General features: G+C 52.9%; 5 protein-coding genes across 5 annotated transcripts in view; 3 read left to right on the forward strand and 2 right to left on the reverse strand.

Moving 5' to 3' along the window:
• Positions 1–168: 168 nt before the first annotated feature.
• On the forward strand, positions 169–6,156 carry LOC137911911 (sodium-driven chloride bicarbonate exchanger-like). Its single transcript, XM_068756251.1, has 22 exons — positions 169–304; positions 388–529; positions 626–786; positions 1,092–1,280; positions 1,368–1,456; positions 1,647–1,804; positions 1,909–1,996; positions 2,063–2,310; positions 2,597–2,771; positions 2,857–2,990; positions 3,068–3,313; positions 3,393–3,498; positions 3,650–3,811; positions 3,932–4,045; positions 4,137–4,298; positions 4,382–4,633; positions 4,705–4,773; positions 4,850–5,023; positions 5,114–5,236; positions 5,307–5,371; positions 5,468–5,581; positions 6,090–6,156. The coding sequence occupies exons 2-22, from the start codon at positions 450–452 to the stop codon at positions 6,154–6,156; spliced, it is 2,976 nt and encodes a 991-aa protein (XP_068612352.1). The 5' UTR covers positions 169–304; positions 388–449.
• A 1,364-nt stretch (positions 6,157–7,520) lies between these two features.
• On the reverse strand, positions 7,521–8,686 carry LOC137912211 (glucagon-1-like). The gene is made up of 5 exons (XM_068756560.1): positions 8,589–8,686; positions 8,316–8,471; positions 8,122–8,238; positions 7,648–7,791; positions 7,521–7,557 (listed from the first exon to the last, which is right to left on the reverse strand). The coding sequence occupies exons 1-5, from the start codon at positions 8,684–8,686 to the stop codon at positions 7,521–7,523; spliced, it is 552 nt and encodes a 183-aa protein (XP_068612661.1).
• Positions 8,687–9,652: 966 nt separating this feature from the next.
• LOC137912212 (dipeptidyl peptidase 4-like) lies at positions 9,653–15,048 on the reverse strand. Its single transcript, XM_068756561.1, has 26 exons — positions 15,007–15,048; positions 14,859–14,946; positions 14,076–14,174; positions 13,833–13,924; positions 13,624–13,698; positions 13,470–13,522; positions 13,284–13,353; positions 13,089–13,209; positions 12,851–13,005; positions 12,652–12,749; positions 12,436–12,565; positions 12,281–12,319; positions 12,084–12,176; positions 11,926–11,996; positions 11,624–11,674; positions 11,424–11,539; positions 11,300–11,344; positions 11,120–11,218; positions 10,950–11,019; positions 10,675–10,869; positions 10,545–10,599; positions 10,332–10,431; positions 10,200–10,258; positions 10,049–10,121; positions 9,886–9,959; positions 9,653–9,803 (listed from the first exon to the last, which is right to left on the reverse strand). The coding sequence occupies exons 1-26, from the start codon at positions 15,046–15,048 to the stop codon at positions 9,711–9,713; spliced, it is 2,256 nt and encodes a 751-aa protein (XP_068612662.1). The 3' UTR covers positions 9,653–9,710.
• Positions 15,049–18,935: 3,887 nt separating this feature from the next.
• On the forward strand, positions 18,936–21,027 carry LOC137911950 (grancalcin-like). Its single transcript, XM_068756291.1, is given in 9 exon segments — positions 18,936–19,070; positions 19,715–19,780; positions 19,783–19,914; positions 20,009–20,078; positions 20,170–20,213; positions 20,312–20,459; positions 20,533–20,646; positions 20,759–20,817; positions 20,890–21,027. Coding segments are annotated over 9 exon segments (684 nt in total). The 5' UTR covers positions 18,936–19,046; the 3' UTR covers positions 20,917–21,027.
• Positions 21,028–21,077: 50 nt separating this feature from the next.
• Positions 21,078–21,143, forward strand: part of LOC137912213 (sodium channel protein type 2 subunit alpha-like) — an 8,709-nt gene continuing 8,643 nt past the window's right edge. Inside the window, exon 1 of the mRNA XM_068756562.1 lies at positions 21,078–21,136. Within this exon, the coding sequence (XP_068612663.1) occupies positions 21,078–21,136 (59 nt within the window). The remainder of the gene's footprint in view (positions 21,137–21,143) is intronic.

The raw sequence follows: 21,143 nt of genomic DNA on the forward strand, positions 1-21,143 counted from the left end.
ACAGAGAGAGAGACATGTGACATCAGCGGTCGTTCAGGCCCGGGGGGGCGGGGGGGGGGCTATTTTTGACCGGTGAACTTTACGGCTCCTGTCGCTTCCATCGTCCTCTGTCTGCCTTATTGTTCCCGCGTGCTGGAATATTGTCACATGTTGTGCTCAGGTCACCGCACTCTCTACATCGGGGTTCACGTCCCTCTGGGCAGGAGGTCGCACAGACGCCACCGTCACCATGGACACAGACACAGGAAGCGGTCCAAGGAGAGGGACTCCGCGGCCGACGATGGAAGGGAATCCCCCTCGCACAGTAGGTCGCCGCGCAGAGCGAACGCGCCTCACGGGAAGATCGGAGGGCGCCGCTTACCTCGCCGCCTGTCCCGCGTCCTGCAGCGGACACGCCGGCTCAGAGGGTGCAGTTCCTGTTGGGGATAGAGGACGGCGACGAGGAACACATGCCCCACGCCCTTTTCACCGAGCTGGACGAGATCTGCCTCAGGGAGGGAGAGGACGCCGAATGGAAGGAGACAGCCAGGTATAGAGACACAGAGCCGAGTCAGGCCAGCCGCACCTGAGGGTTTTTTCTGTAACGCCTCGTTTCGGTGCTCCCGTGTTTTTCCGATGACCGCAGGTGGGTGAAGTTCGAAGAGGACGTTGAGGACGGCGGTGAACGGTGGAGCAAACCCTACGTCGCCACGCTGTCTCTGCACAGTCTGTTCGAGCTCCGCAGCTGCATCATGAACGGCATCGTGATGCTGGATATGAGGGCGAGCTCGCTGGAGGAGATCGCAGGTGAATCACGCGGAGTTCCTCAAGGCTACGTTCTCGGGCCTCTTGTTTTCGAGCCAAACGGCACAGATTGTGGAACGGTGATAATTTGGTTTACAATCTTTCTTCATGGATAGCATTATTTGACCGTGTCTAGAAAACAAATAAGGTCTTTTAGGGCTCTAAAAAAAGTTAACCTGGTTTTTTTTTGTGATTAAATCAGCAGCCATTTTTATTTTAAATAAAATAATCAGCTTAGTGTTGCTGGTTGCCACCGAGGGACAGACGCTGCCGGGAGCAACCTTTAAATTGTCTGTTTTTTTAACCAGAGATGGTTCTGGATCAGCACGAGGTGTCGGGTCCTCTGGGCCAGGATGCCAGGAAGCGGATCCGCGAGGCCCTGCTCAAACAGCACCACCACCAGAACCACAAGAAACTGGCCAACCGCATCCCTATCGTACGCTCGTTCGCCGACATCGGGAAGAAGCAGTCCGAACCACATTCCATGGACAAGAACGGTGAGGGACCCTCTCCGAGGACGTAACCGTGATCCTCTGCGTGGCGTGGGAAAGTAACAAACCGACGGCGTCCCCGCTCTCTGACAGGCCAAACGGTCTCGCCTCAGTCCCAGCCGGCGAGCAACGAGGGCAAGCAGGACGTCAGCCGGGAAAACAGCGCCGTGGACTTCAGTAAGGTGAGCGTCCGGCCGGGCCCACCGCCGAGCCCGCTGTTTGTCCGCGGGCTCTGATATCCGCACGCACAACCGGTGCTGGATGTTTAGACAAGGCTGGGTTACGCACCAAACACCGAGCGGGAGCAAAGGTCGCGTTGCTTTACGAGCTCTCGGCCCGCTTCACACGACGGTTCTGCTTCCTCGCCGTCAGATCGATCTCCACTTCATGAAGAAGATCCCCGCCGGCGCCGAGGCCTCCAACGTCCTGGTGGGGGAGATCGAATTCCTGGACCGCCCCGTGGTGGCCTTCATCCGCCTGGCTCCGGCTGTGCTGCTCAACGGCCTGGCTGAAGTTCCCATCACCACCAGGTAACCCCCCCACCCCCCAGCCCCCACCCCCCGACACCGAACCTCGAAGACACCCCCACCGATTCCCTCTGCATCTCTGATCATAAGCTGATTACCCCCCCCAGGTTCCTTTTCATCCTGCTCGGCCCTCTGGGAAAAGGCCCCCAGTATCATGAAATTGGCCGATCCATTGCCACCCTGATGACGGATGAGGTGAGACGGGGGGGGGGTGGGGGGTTGCAAAATAAGTCGGGGTGCGAACATTTGTCTGCGCCACAGGTTTTCCACGACGTCGCCTACAAGGCCAAAGACAGGAACGACCTGGTGGCGGGCATCGACGAGTTTCTGGACCAGGTGACGGTGCTGCCTCCTGGGGAGTGGGACCCCTCCATCCGAATCGAGCCCCCCAAAAATGTGCCCTCGCAGGAAAAGCGGAAGATGCCCCCCGTTCCCAACGGGGTGACGGAGCTCGGAGAGTCGGGGGATCACGGCGGACACGGCGGCCCTGAGCTCCAGCGCACAGGGAGGTAGGTGTGAGGACCCCCCCCCCATCCCTTCCTCCTCCTCCTCCTCCTCCTCCTCCTCCTCCATCACCACCCCCACGCTGGACCTGACATCGCTGCCCACCGTGGGGGGGCTGAAAGAAGCAAAAACGTCCCGTCTGCTGTTGCCATAGCAACCTCTTCCAGCCGGTTCGCCAGGCTCACAATAGTCACTAAAACACGGGGGGGGACACTTTTTCGTGAATTTTTCGGCGGAGCAGGAAACCCAAACTGTTAGCCTGCGCTAGCCTCACGTTTCCTTTCCCGACAGGCTATTTGGCGGCCTCGTCCTGGACGTCAAACGGAAGGCCCCCCACTACCTTTCGGACTACACCGACGCCCTCAGCCTGCAGTGTCTGGCCTCCTTCCTCTTCCTGTACTGCGCCTGCATGTCGCCCGTCATCACCTTCGGCGGCCTGCTGGGCGAGGCCACGGAGGGCCGCGTGGTAGGGACGTCCTCCTCCGGCTCTCGCCGCGGGTCGTCTGACGGCGTGCTGCTGCTCAGCGGGGCGTTTCTGTCCCTTTCTCCAGAGCGCCATCGAGTCCCTGTTCGGGGCGTCCATGACTGGCATCGCCTACTCTCTGTTTGCCGGCCAGCCTCTCACCATCCTGGGAAGCACGGGCCCGGTTCTGGTCTTTGAGAAAATCCTCTTCAAGTTCTGCAAGTAGGCGGCGGCTTCTGTGCCGATTCTACTGTTGTGGAACGTGGCGCTGATGTGTGCCCCCCCCCCCCCCCCCTCAGGGATTACGGCCTCGCCTACCTCTCCCTGAGGGCCTGCATCGGCCTCTGGACCTCCTTCTTCTGCCTCCTGCTGGTCGCCACGGACGCCAGCTCGCTGGTCTGCTTCATCACGCGCTTCACCGAGGAAGCCTTCGCCGCGCTCATCTGCATCATCTTCATCTACGAGGCCCTGGAGAAGCTGGTCCACCTGGGGGTGCACTACCCCATCAACAAGAACAACGACCTGCAGAAGCTGACGCAGTACTCGTAAGCGCCACTTCGTTGAGGTACACCCCGGTGGCGTTTGTAATGATCAAAGGCATCAAAGCGCATCGGTCCTCTGTAGGTGTGCCTGCGTGCAGCCCAGACACCCCAGCAACGAGACGCTGCGGTTCTGGGAGGACAGGAACATCACGGCGTCCCAGGTCAACTGGACAAACCTGGAGGTCAACGTGAGAACCCACTAGAAGGCTGGGGGGGGGTTTATCCGCTAACTTACAACATAGAGTAGAAGAGAGAAATCACACTGACTGGTCCAGACTGTCTCTAATCCATCATCATCATCATCATCATCACCACCTCTGTGTCCTCTGGTGCCAGTAGGAGTGCGAAATGTTGCACGGGGAGTTCGCGGGCAGCGCCTGCGGCCCCCACGGCCCCTACATCCCGGACGTCCTCTTCTGGTGCGTGGCGCTCTTCTTCTCCACCGTCCTCATGTCCGCCTTCCTCAAGGAGTTCAAGACGAGCCGCTACTTCCCCACCAAGGCACGTATCTCGGCCTGGCGCTGCTGCAGCGAGCTGAGCTGTGGAGCGCCAGCGCCACCTCGTGGCGATTTCCGTGCACTGGCGCGTGTTGGATCCGCGTCTCTTTGCTGCTTCCTGTAGGTCCGAGCCATCATCAGTGACTTCGCCGTCTTCATCACCATCCTCACCATGGTGCTCGTCGATTACGCGCTGGGGATCCCCTCTCCAAAATTGCAGGTCCCCAACAAGTTTAAGGTGAGTCGTGCAGCCATTCGTCTCCGCCCCCAGACTCCTCCTCTTCTCGCCGCGCCATCGTGTGATCTCATTCCGATCCGTCCTCCTCCAGCCCACCAGGGACGACCGTGGCTGGATCGTAAACCCCGTGGGGCCCAACCCCTGGTGGACCACCATCATCAACTTCGTCCCCGCTCTCCTCTGCACCATCCTCATCTTCATGGACCAGCAGATCACAGCCGTGATCATCAACAGGAAGGAGCACAAGCTGAAGGTAGGCGCCGGCCGTGGTCTCTCCGAACCCGTGGGCGGAGGCCAAGTGTCCGTAACGCCAGCCGCGGACGTCTCCGCCTCCAGAAAGGCTGCGGCTACCACCTGGACCTGTTCGTGGTCGGCGTGATGCTGGGCCTCTGCTCGGTGATGGGCCTGCCGTGGTTCGTGGCGGCCACCGTCCTCTCCATCTCCCACGTCAACAGCCTGAAGCTGGAGTCGGAGTGCTCCGCCCCCGGAGAGCAGCCCAAGTTCCTGGGAATCAGAGAGCAGCGCTTCACCGGCTTCATGATCTTCACCCTGATGGGCTGCTCCGTCTTCATGACCTCCGTGCTGAAGGTCAGGAGACGAGCGCCTCGCCCGACAGCTTTCGGTCCCCATCCTGAACACATGTCCGCGTTTCTCTCCAGTTCATCCCCATGCCCGTGCTGTACGGCGTCTTCCTCTACATGGGCGCCTCCTCGCTCAGAGGCATCCAGGTGAGCTCAGACGCCTCCTGCTCGACGGAACTAATCCAGGTCCATCCCTAAAGCGATTTGTGCCCGCCCCGGGCAGTTCTTTGACCGCCTAAAGCTGTTCAGCATGCCGGCCAAACATCAGCCAGACTTCATCTACCTTCGCCACGTCCCGCTGAGGAAGGCCCACCTCTTCACCATCATCCAGCTCAGCTGCTTGGTCCTGCTCTGGGTCATCAAGACCTCCAAGGCCGCCATCGTCTTCCCCATGATGGTAACCGCGGGGGCCTTTATGCCCCTTACGCGTCGGTCTATCCTCAGCCCGAGCGATTAGGGGGCGACGCCTTCTCCGCCTCTGCTTCAGGTGCTGGCCCTGGTCTTCATCCGTAAGCTGTTGGACTTCATCTTCACCAAGAGAGAGCTGAGCTGGCTGGACGATCTGATGCCGGAGTGGAAGAAGAAGAAGCTGGAGGACGCACAGAAAGAGGTGAAACTCTTTAAATCTGGAGGGAACTCGCCCGTGCAGCGCTTCACCGCTCGCCTCTCTCTCCCTTCAGGAGGAGCACAGCATCATCGCGGAGGAGGAAGGCATCGTCCAGGTCCCGCTGGAGGAGCAATTCAAGTCGGCCATTTTCATCTTCAGTCATACTCTGCGTTAGCCGCGAAGAGGAGCAGAGGAAGAAACGCCTTTGTCCTTTCCTCTGTGTTTCCCCCGAAGGAGCGATCCGGCCACGGTGAACATCACCGACGAGATGTCCAAAGGATCTTTCGGGAGCGTGTGGAAGAGCGTCAGCCCCGCCGAGAGCGCCAAGAAGGAGCCGAGCGCCAAAAGGTTAGCGTCCACTCTCAGGCCAATCACAGCAGGCAGGTGTTTATTGACGAGACGCAATGGAACGGGATAGTTTCCCAGGAAGCTGGGGAGCTAGCGGGGGAGCTAGCGGGCTTCCGTTCAGCGCAGGATAGACTAATAGTGTCTCCTGCCTGCCTCTCCCACTCCCACCCCATCCCCCCCCCCCCCAGCTCCCCTTCCTAACCTCCCAGAAGCTGATATCCCAAAAGGTAAGTCGCTCCGCTCCTCGTCCCGATGACCGTTGCATGGCGAACACTGCTTGCACGATGAGCGAGTCATAAGTGCGGGGCGACGCCCAACTGCATGTCCTGAGTGCACGGTGTCTTTGCATGCCGGTTCGCTCGTAGTCCCGTTTACGCCCCTTCGTGTCTTGACGGTTTAAGATCATTCCCAAATGTTTGGCACGCTCGGTCGATTCCTTTGCACGAGGCTGCGTTTAATTCGGGTTAATTTTGTCACACGTTCTCCCCCCCCCCGGTAGTTCCAGAAGCGGCGAGAAGCAGCAACACAAGCGGCGGCGGCACGACAAGAGCTTGGACAGGGAGACGAGTTTGTGATGACGCGTCCTGGCGGCGCCACCGTGCTGTCGATCCATAGACACCCCCCCCCACCCCCCCACCCCCCTTCGTACTGTGCTACACTGTGTTCTTGTCATGTTAAGTCCGTGTGCAAGTCGTGTAAAACCAACTCTTGTTAGAAGCAGTATTAACGCCAGGAAGCAGCGGCGCCTCCTATCTTTGAGGGAAGCCAATGAAACATTCTAACCGATTTTTAAATTACTTCATTTATATTTTGTATGTTTTTTTAAAATCTTTTTTCCAACAACGATTGTCCTTTGAAAAAGGCGCCACGGTTGATTGTGCGTGCGCCGCTGTCGGCTCCTGAGATCTAAGAGCGGGCGCGACGGCGGACCTGGTCATTTTTTTTGTAAGCATTAAATTTATATTTCTATATTCTCTATATCTAAACGTTTGTGCCAGTGATAGCTCACATCACCTCAGCATCCCCCCCCCCCCCCCCCCCCCCCCGCGTAACATTCTTTGTTAGCACAGCTAGCACAAAGACTCGGACACGAAATGTAGAGTCTTAATGATGTATATTAAATAGTATATTTTAATTCATGTAAACGTTCCTACTATATTACTAACATGACATCAGTGTTGAAGGCAGGTTTTTTGTTGTTGTTGTAGGTGTTCTCCCCCCCCTCCCCTCCCCCATTGTCCACTTGATATGTTCTTAGTTGATTAGAGAAATTCTAATCGGTCAAAATTATATCAATATCCAATATTTTGACCACTTCTGCGTGGAATTCTGCCTTAAATTCGGTAGAGGTAGTCGCACATTTTCTGTTGGGTGATTTGGGGGACAATGATTTGTTTCACGGGGGGAGTGAGAGAGAGAGAGAGAGAGAGAGAGCGACTGAGAGCATAAATAAAGATGTTGAACAAACTGATGACAGGATGTGGTTCTTTATTGATCCGTATACTCGGAGAGGTCGGAGGTCATTTAGGGTTCTACCATGCGATGGATGAATAATTCCACCCCGTTGGGACCGCTATCCTGCACAAAGCGGAAACAGGAGGAGGAATCGGAAGCAGGAATGTTTCTGTGGATGTTCCCGCCTCCTGATCCCACGCGATCGGCGTTGATCGCATGCAATGATTTCCGGTCAATAACTGTAAATAACGCCACAAACACATGATGAGGAACTTTATTTTGCAGATCAATGACGCCCAACGACGCCGCACGCGTTTCTGAGATTTCACCTCTTTCTGTTCTTATTTTTGCCGTAAAAAGGTAGAAAATAATTTAAATTTGTAGAAAACAATGGCTTCTGTGTGGCGCGTCCAACGCCAACCGTGGAAGAGGAGCAGTATGGCTTTCTAATCGTCGTGGAAACGGCTTTGGAGTGGGCGAGGAATCAGGCGACTTCTCCCTGGCCTTCTTGCCTTTTCTTGCTGTAAAGCAGAGAAAACACCAACAACGGAATTTCAGAATAAGAGCATCGTTTCCGACCGGATCAAAGGAGCCTCGCGTTTCGGGTTTACCTCTCCCCAGAAGGCTTGGAGGACATGACCCAGAGTAAATATTCCTTGGTCGCCATGGCGTCCAGCACCTTGTCGACGTCGCTGGTGAAGCTTCCGTCCACATGCCTCCTGATGAACGCTTGATCCGGTCTGTCCGATTCAAATCTGAGCACATGGGCACACAATACCTGAAACTGGGAGGCACCCCCCAGTGATCGATCTGCGATTGGTTCATTCATTGGCCCGCCGCCCTGTCAGGGTGCAATCATCGGGCGACGTCGTGAAACGCATCAATCAACACGCGGCGAAAAGTTCAGGCGATTTATTTTCAGCACAAACCCACAAGAAACATGGAGACAACCAGCAAAAGAAAAGGGGGCGGGACAAGAAGCGAGTTGATTGGCGTTTTGACTTGAGATCTCCCATCACGGCGGAATCAGACACAGGCGGGAAGGCCGTGAGGAGGAGGAGGAGGAGGAAGGAGCGACAGCCTACTCTCTTCTGATTTGCCCAGACTTGAGCATGGCGACAAAGTCTTTGATCGCCTGTTCCTTGAGGTAGGAGCTCATGTCGCTGGTGAACGTCCCGTCGGCGTGGCGCTTTTTTGGCGCGCTGAAAACACACGGCCATTTTATGTTAAAGTGGATTAGGATTATAGCGCTCTGCACGGGCTGAGTCTGTGGACCGACCCGCTCCTCTTCTTGTCCACCAGCCACCGGACGAAGTCCTGCGCCGCCTTCTCCTCCAGGTATTTGCTGTAGTCGTTGGAGAAAGTGCCCTCCGAGTGTCTCTTCGTGTTCGACAGCTCCTTCAGCTCGTCCCTCAGCGAGTCGTCCGCCCCGAAACTGCGTCCCCAAAAAATAAAAAAATAAAAAAAACCCACACAGGAGACCTCGGCTCAAATTTCAATCAACGCTCTTCAAACAAGGATAAGAGGAGCGGTCGCCTCTGGCTTCCTGTACCTGGGGCTGCCCCGGGCCTCCGGCGGGGGAACCTGCCAGCTGCTCCGGACCAAGCCGAGGACCAGGAGGACGCCGGCCAGGGACTGGATGCTTCTCATGGTCATATCCTGCACCGCAGAGCGCGTTCAGAAACCATCAGAAAGCAAAGCCCCAGTGCTGCGACAGGTGCAACTCACCTTTTCCTCTTCCTCTCCGAGCGTCGCTGACGGTTCCTCCGTTTGTCTGAATCTGCCCGCCCTCCCGTTTATTGTCCTTATATACACCAGGAGGGAGGAAGGAGGAGGTTGGGTCCGGCCCCCCCATTGGCCAATTTGACCCCTCTGCCCAGTCCACCTGTTACTCTCGACCCATTAGATGCTTGACCGCGTCGCATCGGCCCGAATCAACAAGCGGCGCGTTTGCTCAGAAGGGAAGGACGGGGCGATCATGCGTGTCGCCAACGGCTACTTAGGTGTCAAGATCAAACAAGAGAGGCTCATCCTGTTAAACAGGAAGTCGGGGAGAGGCTCTAATGCGCCACTGTGTCATCACGGTGGGCGCAGGAGTCCGTGTTTGTGGATTCTTCCTCATCCGACTTCAAGGACGGGACATTTTGGCCCCTCCCTCTGCCCACTTTACGAGTCCTGTCGTTTAATAGAGACGGGCGCCGCTCCCGAGTCCACGAATCACAGTCCCACCAGTCAGATACTCGGCCCATCGAGGACCGGATATGATCAGGGACTCGAATCCGGTTTAAGAAGACAAGGGTGCTGTGTTCACATGGACTTGGGGAAAATATATTTATGCCACACCCGAGGCAAGAAACAACAACTCCCAAAGGTAATAGAAACACACCTGATGGGATTCAGTCGACTTTGGCGACGCCATAACTTTTCCATTAGCGGCGCTAAGCGGTTAGCATTTGTGGACGTGAATGAAATCAGTGCTCGCCTTAATCACAGCTTCCAATGAAACACATTTCCAACGGTTTTCATTGTTTAATTCTTTATTTAATAAAAAACAAACAATAACTCATCAAGTGCACGATTTCTCCACGTGGGATAACAGCAATAATCAAGCCTGAGTTTAGAAGTAAAGCCTTTATTCCAGAAAGGTTCTCTTGATTCTCTGCGACTGAAGATCTCACGCAAAACATCTCAGCAGGAAGTGACTCATGTGGGTGTAGACGTGCTGATAGGCCGAGCCGGCGAGTCCGTGATCCTTGTCCGTGTACCACTGAGGGAAGAGGACACCAGTGTAAATATATATATACACACATGTGTATTTAGTATTTGATTTTATTCTGGATTTTCCTCACCATTGCCTCAAAATCCACCTGCTCCTCCACCAAAGCTTCAGAGATCTCCGCCGACTGCTGGAAATGAACGTTGTCTAGGCAACAAAACAGCAAAAAGGTGGGTTATTTTACCACGTCACTGCGTAAATAGCTAAATATCTGCATTCCACAAACACCAACTCACCATCAGCCGTCCCGTGAACCAGAAGATACTGCACCGCATGGAAGTTGCTGGCCCTGCCGGTCACCGTCGAGTTCTGCACGCAAGCGGTTCGACCGGACACGATGTCATAACTGGCTATTCACTGAGACGTTAGCGGCGGCGTGAAACCTACGGCGTAGGCGGCGTAGTTCTCCGAAGGCTCCATCATGTAGCGCTCGGTGTAGATGGAATCTGGAATAGATAGAGCAGGCGTTTGCCGGCCGCGCTTTCATTCAAGGGTCCGGAAGCGTCGACTCTGAAGTACCGTAGTAGAACCACTTGGAGACCGGCGCGACCGCCATTCCACATCGGAACACTCCGCTTCCGGATCCCAGAGCCATTGACGCCACGTAGCCGCCGTAAGACTGAAACAGAAACGGCTCGATCACGCCGCCGGGGGCAGTCAAACATTAACGGGTTTTTATCGCCCTGCGAGCTAGGAGGCGGTTTCCCGCACGCCAACATCGGGAAGACTCACCCAGCCCCAGATGGCCACCCTGTCTTCGTCAATAAAGCCCATTTTGATGAATTCCCTAAACGATAACAGGATTAATACCTTACTCCAGATCCCCCAAACCGCTTTCCACCGACGTCCCCTTTCCCCTCACCTGGTCGCCGCTATCTGATCTTCCACCTCATAGGTTCCCAGACGCTTGTAGATCGCGTGCATTACAGCGTCGCCTTGGTAACCGCTCCCTCTACCGTCGAAGCTCGCGACGACGATCTTCTCCGTGCTGGCCAGGTAGGTGGCCCAGTCCACCCGGTAGATGAAGTCCACCTGCTGGCTGCAAGGCCCGGCATACCTGGGGGGGGGGGGGGGCAAATGGCTCATCTCATCTGGGAAGCAACTGGTTTTTGTTCAACAACCACTGCGTTTCCTCACACGTCTATCAGTAAAGGGTACTTCTTGGATTCGTCAAAACCTGGAGGCAAATACATCTGGTACCAGAAATCTGTCAGAAACAGAACGGATCAGGTGTGATTTAAAAAAAGAAAGGAGGAACTATTCTCCTTCCCACCCCATCGATCGATCAGATCGAGGGTCGGACTCACCGAATCCTCCCAGTCGGATGGAGGCTCGCCGCACGGAGGGCATCCCGACGCCAGACATCAGGCCGGTGAATTCTTTGTTGTCCTCCAGGACCGCCACCACTGCAGGCGTGGAGACGTAGAACGCCATTTATGAGGAGAAACCTCAAGCGTCATCCCCGTTTCAGCGTTTGTCTTTGTTACCTTTATTATCCCCGTCCATGAGAGAATAGTAAGGCGTGCCCGGCCCTTTTGAATCGAATGAAAAGCGTTATATTCCTCGCATTCATTTTATTCTAAGTCTCACATAAAAAGGGTAAAAACCGACCGATGCAGCTCATGAGGTAGAACGTGGCGTCGTGGCTGAAGTAGGCGGAGTTATACTGACAGTCTTCTCCACGTAAATCACACGTCAGACACTTTATTGTACCGCCTTTCGTCCACCTGACGCGCGCACACACACACACACACACACACACATTAGCCTGAAGCATGGCGACGTCTTCATTCAAACACAAAGACGCTCACCGGTAAACGTTCCTCGCTCCCGGCTTGCCTCCTTCGTTGCTCGAATAAAATCTGGGGATGAATTGAAGCGCGGCATTAGCATTAGCATTTAGCATTGATGAATCCGTGCCAAAAATCGACCTTCGTTAAAATAAGAAAATGACAAAACTTCAACAGCTGCCAACAGGAACTAGCTGCGATGCTAACACCCCCAAAATGTCTCAATGAGGAGAATAGACAGAAATGCATTCACGTACATAAACACACGTGTTATTTTGTAACATGCCAGCCGTGCACGGGCGATCCAGGCGGTTCCGACTTACACACTATCCGCCGCCACTTTCAGAATGTCAATGACTTCCCATCGTCCAGAGGTGACGGCTACAGGAATGCCCTGCAGGAATGAGTCCTCGCGTTAAAGACACGCATTCGTGCATAGGTTGTCGTGCAGGGAGTGACCCCCCCCACCCCCCCGACCTACCCGGACCACATGGTGGATGTGCTTGTAGCCTGTGCGGTCGCTCAGCAGCAGGTAGTAGCCGTCGGCATCAAAAACGGGTTCGGGTGGAGAAAACTTGGGAGGGAGAGCAAGAATAGAGGCTTAACTATGAAGCGTGGGGGGGTGGGGGGGTCACCCTGCGCTTGTAGCAGCAGCCACACAGGTGTTTTCAGACGTACCCGCCCAATCCATCCGGTGGAGCTGTTCACCCACATGTCCTGTAAAAAAAAAAAAAAAAAAGACTTTTATCTTGAAGCTTGAAATAAAAATGAAACGTTTTGGCGCAGATCGACTGACGCTAAGAATAAAAGTCCTTCCTGCCGTTGAGATTAACCTCTGAAGGAAACCATTCCGATCCCGTGAAATTGTAGATCTGAAGTACGAGGTGTTGCTGCGCCCTCTTCAGCCACTGGACGGCGATACGCTCGTCTGTTGCCCAGGTAACGGTGGCCAGGTAGTGCTCGCTGAGGACATGTAGAAATGAGAAAATTATTTGACTCAAATGTCCTCGGCGGGATTTCAAACCATAATGAAAACCAATTCCTTTTACCTCGAGCGGAAAACTTCCGGCACGACGACCTCGGTGATTTTCGTGGCGTTATCGGTGTCCACGACAAACAGCTTCACGACGGGGTTGGGCGTTCCCGGCTGATCGTAAACCGAATCATAAAAAAGGTGAATAAAGAACGGCTGATAAGCGAAAACGATGGTGATCAGACGGGCCCTTGAGGGGACCCCCCCCCCCCCACCTTCGGATAGGCAATGGAGACGGTGCTGGGGTACTGGTCCTCGCCGTACCAGGTGTACTCTATGTTGTGGACCTCGGTGTCGTTGGACTCAACGTAAGCCACGAACTTCCCCCCGGGGGACCACCAGAGGCCCTGATTGGAGGAAAACATCTCCTCTGGAAGAACGGGGGGGGGGGGGGGTAACTCCTGCTCTGAGATCGGATGGATCTGATGGATGCAAAGTGGGACGGATGCTCACCCGAATACACCCAGTCCGGGATCCCATTCAAAATCTGATTCTCCCGGCCGTTGCGGGTGACCCGCTGGGAGGGAGACCCGGGCCCGGTCTTTATGTAGACGTCGTTTCCCCAAACATAAGCCTGACGTGAAAGAACAGAAATAGATACACGCCCCAGCGGTCGCTAAAAAGGCCCGTCGGCCCGTCCGAGCTCACCAGCTTGTTCCCTTCAGGAGCCCAGGAAAGGTACTGGACCTTATCCGGGATGTCCGATGGGAGAAATGTGCTGAAATTAAAAAAAAAAAAAACACGTTGCGTGTCTAGCGTTTAAACTTTGGAGCAGACGCGTTTTTGCCACGGGTAAAAAATAAAGCAATAAAAATGTGCAGTTAAGAAACTCACCCTGCTTCACGATCATAAAGTGAATAGGAGGCTGTAAATGTATATCGCCACAGCTAAAAAGCACACACACACACACACACACACACACGCACACACACACACACATCAGGATGCACATCTGCCCCAGAGCGGTGCGGCCGGAAGCGGAGCGTACCTTGGAGTAGTTGCTCATGAACGCAACGTACTTGCGGTCAGCAGAGAGCTGGTAGTCGTACGCTTTGTTTTCATCCTGTTTGAGACACAGGGGGGGGGGGGGGGGGGGGGGGGAGGGGGGGGGGTGATGCGGACGACAGCGTTTAGCCCGAACATGTCTTTATGCGGTTTGTGCCGTTTACCCGACACGGAAAAAGGAAAGCGACTTACAAACAGGTTTTTGCTTAAGAACTGTGACGACTCGCCCGTCGGAACCTTGTGCAGGAAGACGGAGCCTTCGGACTTGTGCAGATACTCGACAGCTGCGGAGCAAGAAGGCGAAGATCAATGTGGGGGGGTATGAATGTCTGGGTGGTTACCCCAGGCGATAGGGAGATGCGTTGATTTGGATAAAGTGAAAGTGAGGCATTGATCGGAGCAGATGGATAAACAGATGATAGGATCCCCCCCCACCTGAGATCCACCTCAGGTTGTAGGACTTCGGCTTCAGTGAACTGTTGAAGACGTCGTCCAGGGCGAACGGTCTCTGGCCGTCCTCGTCCTTCCTGTCGTCTGAGGGGGGGGGGCACGTTAAGCGACACGTTAAGCGACAAATGAACGGAGGGCAATGACGTAAGGAGAGACGCTGAACTTCGCCCGCAAGCCTCCGTCCAGGTTAATGAATTGTGCGTCGTTGTGGTTAACATAACGTCCTGTAAATACTATGACGCGGCGCCACCTGGAAGCCATGACCAGCCATGACCCCATGACCCCGTGACCCTCGCTGAGTGAATATTGCCGCTGGTGGCTCGTGGACGCAGAGACAGACAGTATTAGAAGGTTTTCTGGCCAATGCAACACTTTGCTCAGATTTCGCCTGGGGTAGAAAAAAAACCAAAAAAAAACCCCAGTTGCACTTTGACCCAGAAGAAACTGGCATTCACGCTCATGCGCACTGAAGGAAATGCTCACGTCTCTGGACAATAATAGAGTAATAAACAAAGTCGCAGAGGGTTGATAGTTAAAGTGAAACACTTCTCTTATCTGTGGACACTTATTTGAGAATATAGATTCTGATATTGTTGAAAAGGACGCGTTATAGAGAATAACGTTGGAGGTGCGCGCTCACGTTGAAATAAACCCTCATTACAAGGCTTTACAGAACAGTGCGCGGTTATATTAACATGATTTTAATAATAATAGGTGCTCTAAAGTGCGCCGGTCTATGAAACTCCAGTCCAAAAAGCAAAGACTCACCGTTTAGATAGAGAGCAGTCGGCACCGCGATCAGAACGACGACCACCGCGGCCCCCAGGAGCCCGAGGAGCAGCTTGGCCACGGAAACCTGATCAAAGGGGGCAGATAAAAGTCAGAGGAACGCTTCTCGTGAAGTTCTCCCGCGCACGGGAAACCGGATAAGCGCGTGGAAGAATCCAGCACCGACCATTCCGCCTTGCGCTGCGACAGATACCACTGTTCGGTAAATCAGAACTCGATCGATCCCAAGCGCGGAACAAAGTTACGCGGAACAAAGTTACGCGCTTCTCCGGCTCTGCGGCTCTGCGGCTAAACAATATCTCAAGAGAAGTTTCAAAGGCGGGACAATAAATGTCCGATGGAATAAAGTGCGCCAGGTTTTTATGGCGTCCCAGGTGCGTCCAGGGAGGCGCGCCCCCCCACCCCCCTCTCTGTCCAGCCTGTTCCCAAACTGTGCGCTGCGCAAAAACCGGGTTTTCTTCCAGCCCGGCCACTCAAGGAAGTGCTTTTAATTATCAACACCTTCGATTTGAGAGGCGCTCATTCGTGAGATCAGCTGCTGGAGAGACGGTTGGAAAGAAAACCTGGACTGGCTCGGCCCTCCACGGAACGGGTTGGCTTGGACGCCTCTGGCGCATGTTTTGGATCAAATCTCTGGAGAAATGGTTAACTAAGAAATACACAGGCACAGAATTGTCCAGGTGATACGAGGCAATGACGTCATACGTCCGTGGGTCCTTCAGCTGTCAGAACCCAGCGTGGGAATCTCGACAATCAACATCATGATTGACGCACTGGGAGCTGTCCCAAGGGGAGTTAGAAATCGGGTTTAGATTCATTGTGCTTCAATTTCACAATTATTCGAGTTATAAATCGAACCATTTCTGTCCGTTCTAGGAAAAGGGTTTTTAGAGTAAATAAAAAATACAAATAAAATGCTGTGTAAAATTCACATGTGATTAGAATCACATGTCGATGATCGCTTTATTATTTTGAGGCTCTTATTATTTTTATTTATTAATTATGACGTCATTGACGGGACATAAACGGGCTGGTTCTGGCCTTGGGCCTTTATTTCACTGGTGAGGCTAAAGTTAGCTAGCGGCGGCGGCGGCATTTCAGTGGATGGGTTTTAGCATCGTTATGCTTCACTAAAGGAGTTTTTCTCCCTTTGCAGAAAAAAATAAGCATCAAATTCTGTTGAATAAATAACACTTTATGTCTTCTAAGTGTGCGTTTTAGTTCATAAACTAAACGCGAGCTCGGTTCAGTACGATCGGCTAGCCTGCCGGCTAGCGGGCTAGCCGTCAAACAGGTGGACTTTGATGTCTTTCTAGTCCTGCTGCTGCTGCACGATATTTATTTAGATTTTCGTGGACGTCAGCAAATGTTAAAAGCCTGTTAAAAGCTTAACAAATACGAAGCTGTGCCTTTACGAGGAATATTCCGTCACACCGGACATCCTCCGCAAACAAATAGACACTGGATGCGTCCCCTAATGCAGCAGGGATGTTTGAAGAGCGTCGCTCCGTGGACGCCTCCGTTGAACGGACACTAAAGGCGATTCAAATCGTCTCCAGGTGTCGCATCGGACACGTTTGGGCAGATACGGGGAAATTAAAAGCCACGCCGTTTGTTTGTCTGTCCTCCCGACTGTTAGCAAGATAACCCAAAAGGTTCTGGACGGATCTTCAGGACATTTTCAGGAAACGTTGGGAACTTTACCAGGAACAGACTATCACATTTTGGTGATGATCCAGAAGAGATCCTGGATTATGGATCAGTTTGAATTGTTCGGTCCCATTGCAGTCAATGGAGCTTTTAAATATGTTTGTCAATACCTTATTATTGACCGATGTTTATGAAATTTGACACCGTCATGTAGGGTGGGGACCTCTATATTAGCCCCGAATTTCATCCGGATCGGATTGGATCTGGATTGCGGAGACTGTTGCGATCCGAATGTTCCCATTTACTTATAATGGAGGCAATCCTCGTTTCCAGTAAGGAGCCAATAAAAGCTTCCCGCCGAAGATGCACAAGGAGTTAAATGTAGGAAACGGGACGACGGTGAAGCGTGTGATCATCGGTCAACCCAACGCCACACGGTTTACATCATCTTGGACAGTAACCGGCTCGTCCGCTGGAATCCTGTTTACTCAGAGGGAGCGCTTGGTTTTTATTCCAGCGGGCCTGTAATGGCATTCTTGGCTTGAGGTCGTCAGGAAGTCATTGTTTGGAGTCAGGGAAGCGTCTCCTAACATCCTCACGATGCTGCGTGCTTCATCTACCGCATCGCAAAACCCACTCTGTTAGCACTGATGCTATTTATACATTCGTTTCAATGTGACGAAGCGCCAAACACCACTCGTGTAGGACTGCACGGCTTAAATCAGATCAGATCATCACCCTTTTCATAAAGCATCGAACCCAGATGGTCACCTCTTCCTCCTCCTCCTGCTCCTCCTCCTCTCCTCAACAAGGCTGATCACCGTCAGCTGAGGGTGAACCCAATGGCTGAACCCAAGGAGATCTGTGACCTAGACTTAGTCGAAGCTAAAAATGTAGTCCTTTAGTCCACAACACAATTTAATTTAATTCCCTTTTTTTGTGCGGTAGACAAGCAGCATGTACAAAGTGAGGTTTATTTTCCAAGTATTTCCCCAGAAAATATCCCAATTGTTACGTTTCCCCTTAACATCCAGGTCCGGGGAACGGCGAAGGAAGACCGCCACTTGTTTTCTAAAATGTTTTTCCCCACTGATTATATGGACATGTTAAAATGACTCAAACTGGAAGTGGAATAAAGGAAAAGGGGATCAAATCAAACCCAGACAGGCACAAACACAAACGGCAGAGAGCCAACTGATGGCGTTGACCCCCCTGAGACAGAACAACCGAAGGGGCAGGGGAGCGTCCGCCTCCTTAAGTAACCTCTCGCCTGATCACCGGCAGCTGAGGGAGGTGTCACAGGTGAACCCAATGGATCCTGATGAGCGAGGAGATCCATAACCGAGATTTAGTTTAGGTTTATTCTCTGTCCATAGCTGGCAAAATAAAATAAAAATAAATATATTGTGATATGTGAAAGATCCACTGTGACACCTCCCAGCGCAGATCTTTAACGATATCGGATTCATCACCATGTGTTTCTTGTATAAACCAAAGTATTGCGCTTCACTTCAATTCACAGAACATTTCCTCTGAGGGATTTCTGAAGTGGTGTGGAAATGGAAAAAAATCTTTGACAAAAAAAAAGATGAATGGAAGAAAAAAAAGATTATTTTATTGCAAAAAGCAGAACAGGACATTCCTGTTCAAATAATTAATATGTTTTATGTAAAGAAGTTTCAGTTGCCTTCATGTAAATAAAATGTAAATGAACCCTTTGGCCTTTTGTCAAGGTGTAGAAGTAAAACACAATTTGGTTTTTGTTTACATGGAACTACCAAAAGTCTCAAATCCCCATCTAGTGGTAAAAGCAAAGACATGCAGGACAGGCAAATATTTGTGTTTGTTTGTTTCCTGAAAATGCTTTCAAACGCTTTGACTGGATCGTCAGCTTTAAAAGATGAAAAGAAGTAGCTGCATTTAGAATTAGAAACTGTTTCGGCGTTATTTTGCACCGCGAAAAGGTCAAAACTAAATTTTATTATTAATTGTTTCACAAGGAAAAGAAGAACGTCGGAACTACTTCAGGGTAAGTAGAAAAAGTCGGACTGCAGTCAATTTTGGGGCAAATAGAGATCGTACCTGTGTACCCAACAAAAAAACAAATTACATTCCCGTGCTAGTGGATATATATTTATCAACAGACAAGCACATAAAACAATATCATTGTTCTTTTTTAATTCCTCGTTTCAAATGTTTTTACTTGTAATTATTTGGATTCTCATCCATTTTGACCGTATTTTTAGGGTTACTTAAATTTACGAGGTACAAGTAAAGGCAGCAGTTGACGTCTACGACACATCCGGTAGGCGGGTCCTTTTCATTCTCTTTATTCTCTTATTGGCTTATCTGCGCAATCACTTACCGGCACTTCCGACAATGTTTTACCAAATCGGATGTGACGTCGGGCTGTGTTCAGACTTATCGGAAGTTATAATCGTGTGACAGTGTATCAACACCAGCTCGGAAACCACTATTAGACACTTTGTAGAGATCCTTTTGACAGTTTTACACAAAATGGCGTATCCAGGCTACGGCGGGGTGAGTAAATTATTCAGAAACGCTCTTATGTGGCGCTAGGCGAGCTACATTGCTAGCAGGAACCTAGCCTGCTGCTCTTCCTTGATCAAGTGAATTTACGAAACGCGCTTTCTTAATATCGTAAGACGGGCGGTGAGAAAGTCAAACAACAATGTGTGTTCTGTATTTACGCCACATAACCTTCCTATTAAATAAACAACAGTCGTTATGTCTTCCGGGATGAACATTCAGGTGTGCTGAGCAACATTACCTTCGCCCTGACATTATTATTCCGGAATGACCGGAAGCTGAACGCTCGTTGAATTCTCATGGAAGTCCATTTTGTTATGTAATCGTAATAACCCCGTCTGTAATGACGTGCTTAATGTATAACTCTGGGGGTTATCGATTGATTTCAGGCACCGTAGGCGCGCCTTGTTCTATTTACACAACCGTCCTGTGACTCATTTAAATTCCTTTTGTCACAAAGCGATTCTTAAAGAAGTGTCTAAAGTATCTATGCTCTTATAAAGACTCCAGCTGGTTGTCCATTCTGGGCCACCGTAGATACGTGGAGGGAGGACTTCCTCAATGACATAACAGCATTTCACATGGGGGGGGGGCACTTAAAAATCTGCTTCTTCTGCTCCCCCCCCCCCCCCCAGTATGGGGGTCCCATGCCAGGCATGCCAGGAATGCCACACGGGATGCCAGGAGGGCAGATGGGCGGCGCATGCCTGGGCAAATGGGAGGCGCCTACCCACAGGCGGGGTACTCCCCCTATGGGGGAGGCTTTCCGGGCGCCTACGGTGCGCCGGCTGCCAACGACCCGATGTGGGGTTACTTCACAGCCATAGCAGGCCAGGTGGGTGTGGCTTAACGTTCTCTCTGACTCATTGGCGCGTGACGGATTCGAACAATAGAAGGTGACTCTTACGATCTGTCGTTGTCGCGTGGAGGACGGCGAGGTCGACGCCGAGGAGCTCCAGCGGTGTCTGACGCAGTCCGGCTTCACCGGCAGCTACAGCCGTGAGTTCTCTCGCCGCTTCGAGCCACGCCCGTTAGATGGAATTCAAGCAGTGACGTGTGTCCCCCGCCCCCCCCCCCCCGCCCCTCACAGCGTTCGGCCTGGAGACATGCAGGATCATGATCGCCATGCTCGACGTATCCTTTCTGGAGGAATCGCTCCCGGTAGGCGCGGCCGCCCCCCCCTTGCCCCCCCCCCCCCAGCAGATATTCAGACTTAACCAGACGTCCACCAGAGGGACTTCACAGGCAAGATGGGCTTCAACGAGTTCAAGGAGCTGTTCGTTGCGCTGAGCGGCTGGAAGCAGAACTTCATGATGTTCGACCAGGACCGGAGCGGAACCGTCGAGCCGCACGAGTTCAGTCAGGCCGTCAACGCCATGGGTGAGCGCCCGGCTCAGCGAGCACGCCGGCCAACGCGTCCCGCTCTGACGTTGCGTTCCTCTTTCTCCGTCAGGGTACCGCATCAGCCCCCAGACCCTCACCGCCATCCTCAAGCGCTACCACAAAGGGGGGCGGATCTTCTTCGACGACTACGTGGCCTGCTGCGTCAAACTGCGCGCCCTCACAGGTGCGACGCCCGGCGAGGTCGCCGGAGGCTTTGCGAAATTCGCCGTCGCGCGGAAGAAGCCTTGTTTGACGCTTGTTTCCTCCCCCCCCCCACCCCCACCCCCCCGCCACAGAGAACTTCAGACAGAGAGACACCATGCGCCAGGGAGCGGTCACCTTCCAGTACGATGACGTAAGTCCACCGACGCCACATCAAAGAAGTCCGTCGTCATGGATACTCTGACGCTCTCCCCCCTCCTCACAGTTCATCCTCAGCACGATGGCCATCTAAGCGCCGCCGCCGTGCCCCAACGCCGCGAGGTCAGGCCGCCCCGGCGGCTTCCGGACCGTCGCCTCACAGGAGCGCCAAGGCCAGTTACGTTGGACTGAACCACGACGGGGGGGGGGGGGGGGCATTGCTTGTAACGCTTGCTGTAACGCTTTAGTTTTTGTATGTCACACAGGGACGTGCTGAAGACGCGTCAGGCGGGAAACGCGCGCACGCACAGTTCGTATCTC

This window comes from Brachionichthys hirsutus, chromosome 24 (assembly GCF_040956055.1).
Source record: "Brachionichthys hirsutus isolate HB-005 chromosome 24, CSIRO-AGI_Bhir_v1, whole genome shotgun sequence".
Taxonomy (NCBI): Eukaryota; Metazoa; Chordata; class Actinopteri; order Lophiiformes; family Brachionichthyidae; genus Brachionichthys; species Brachionichthys hirsutus.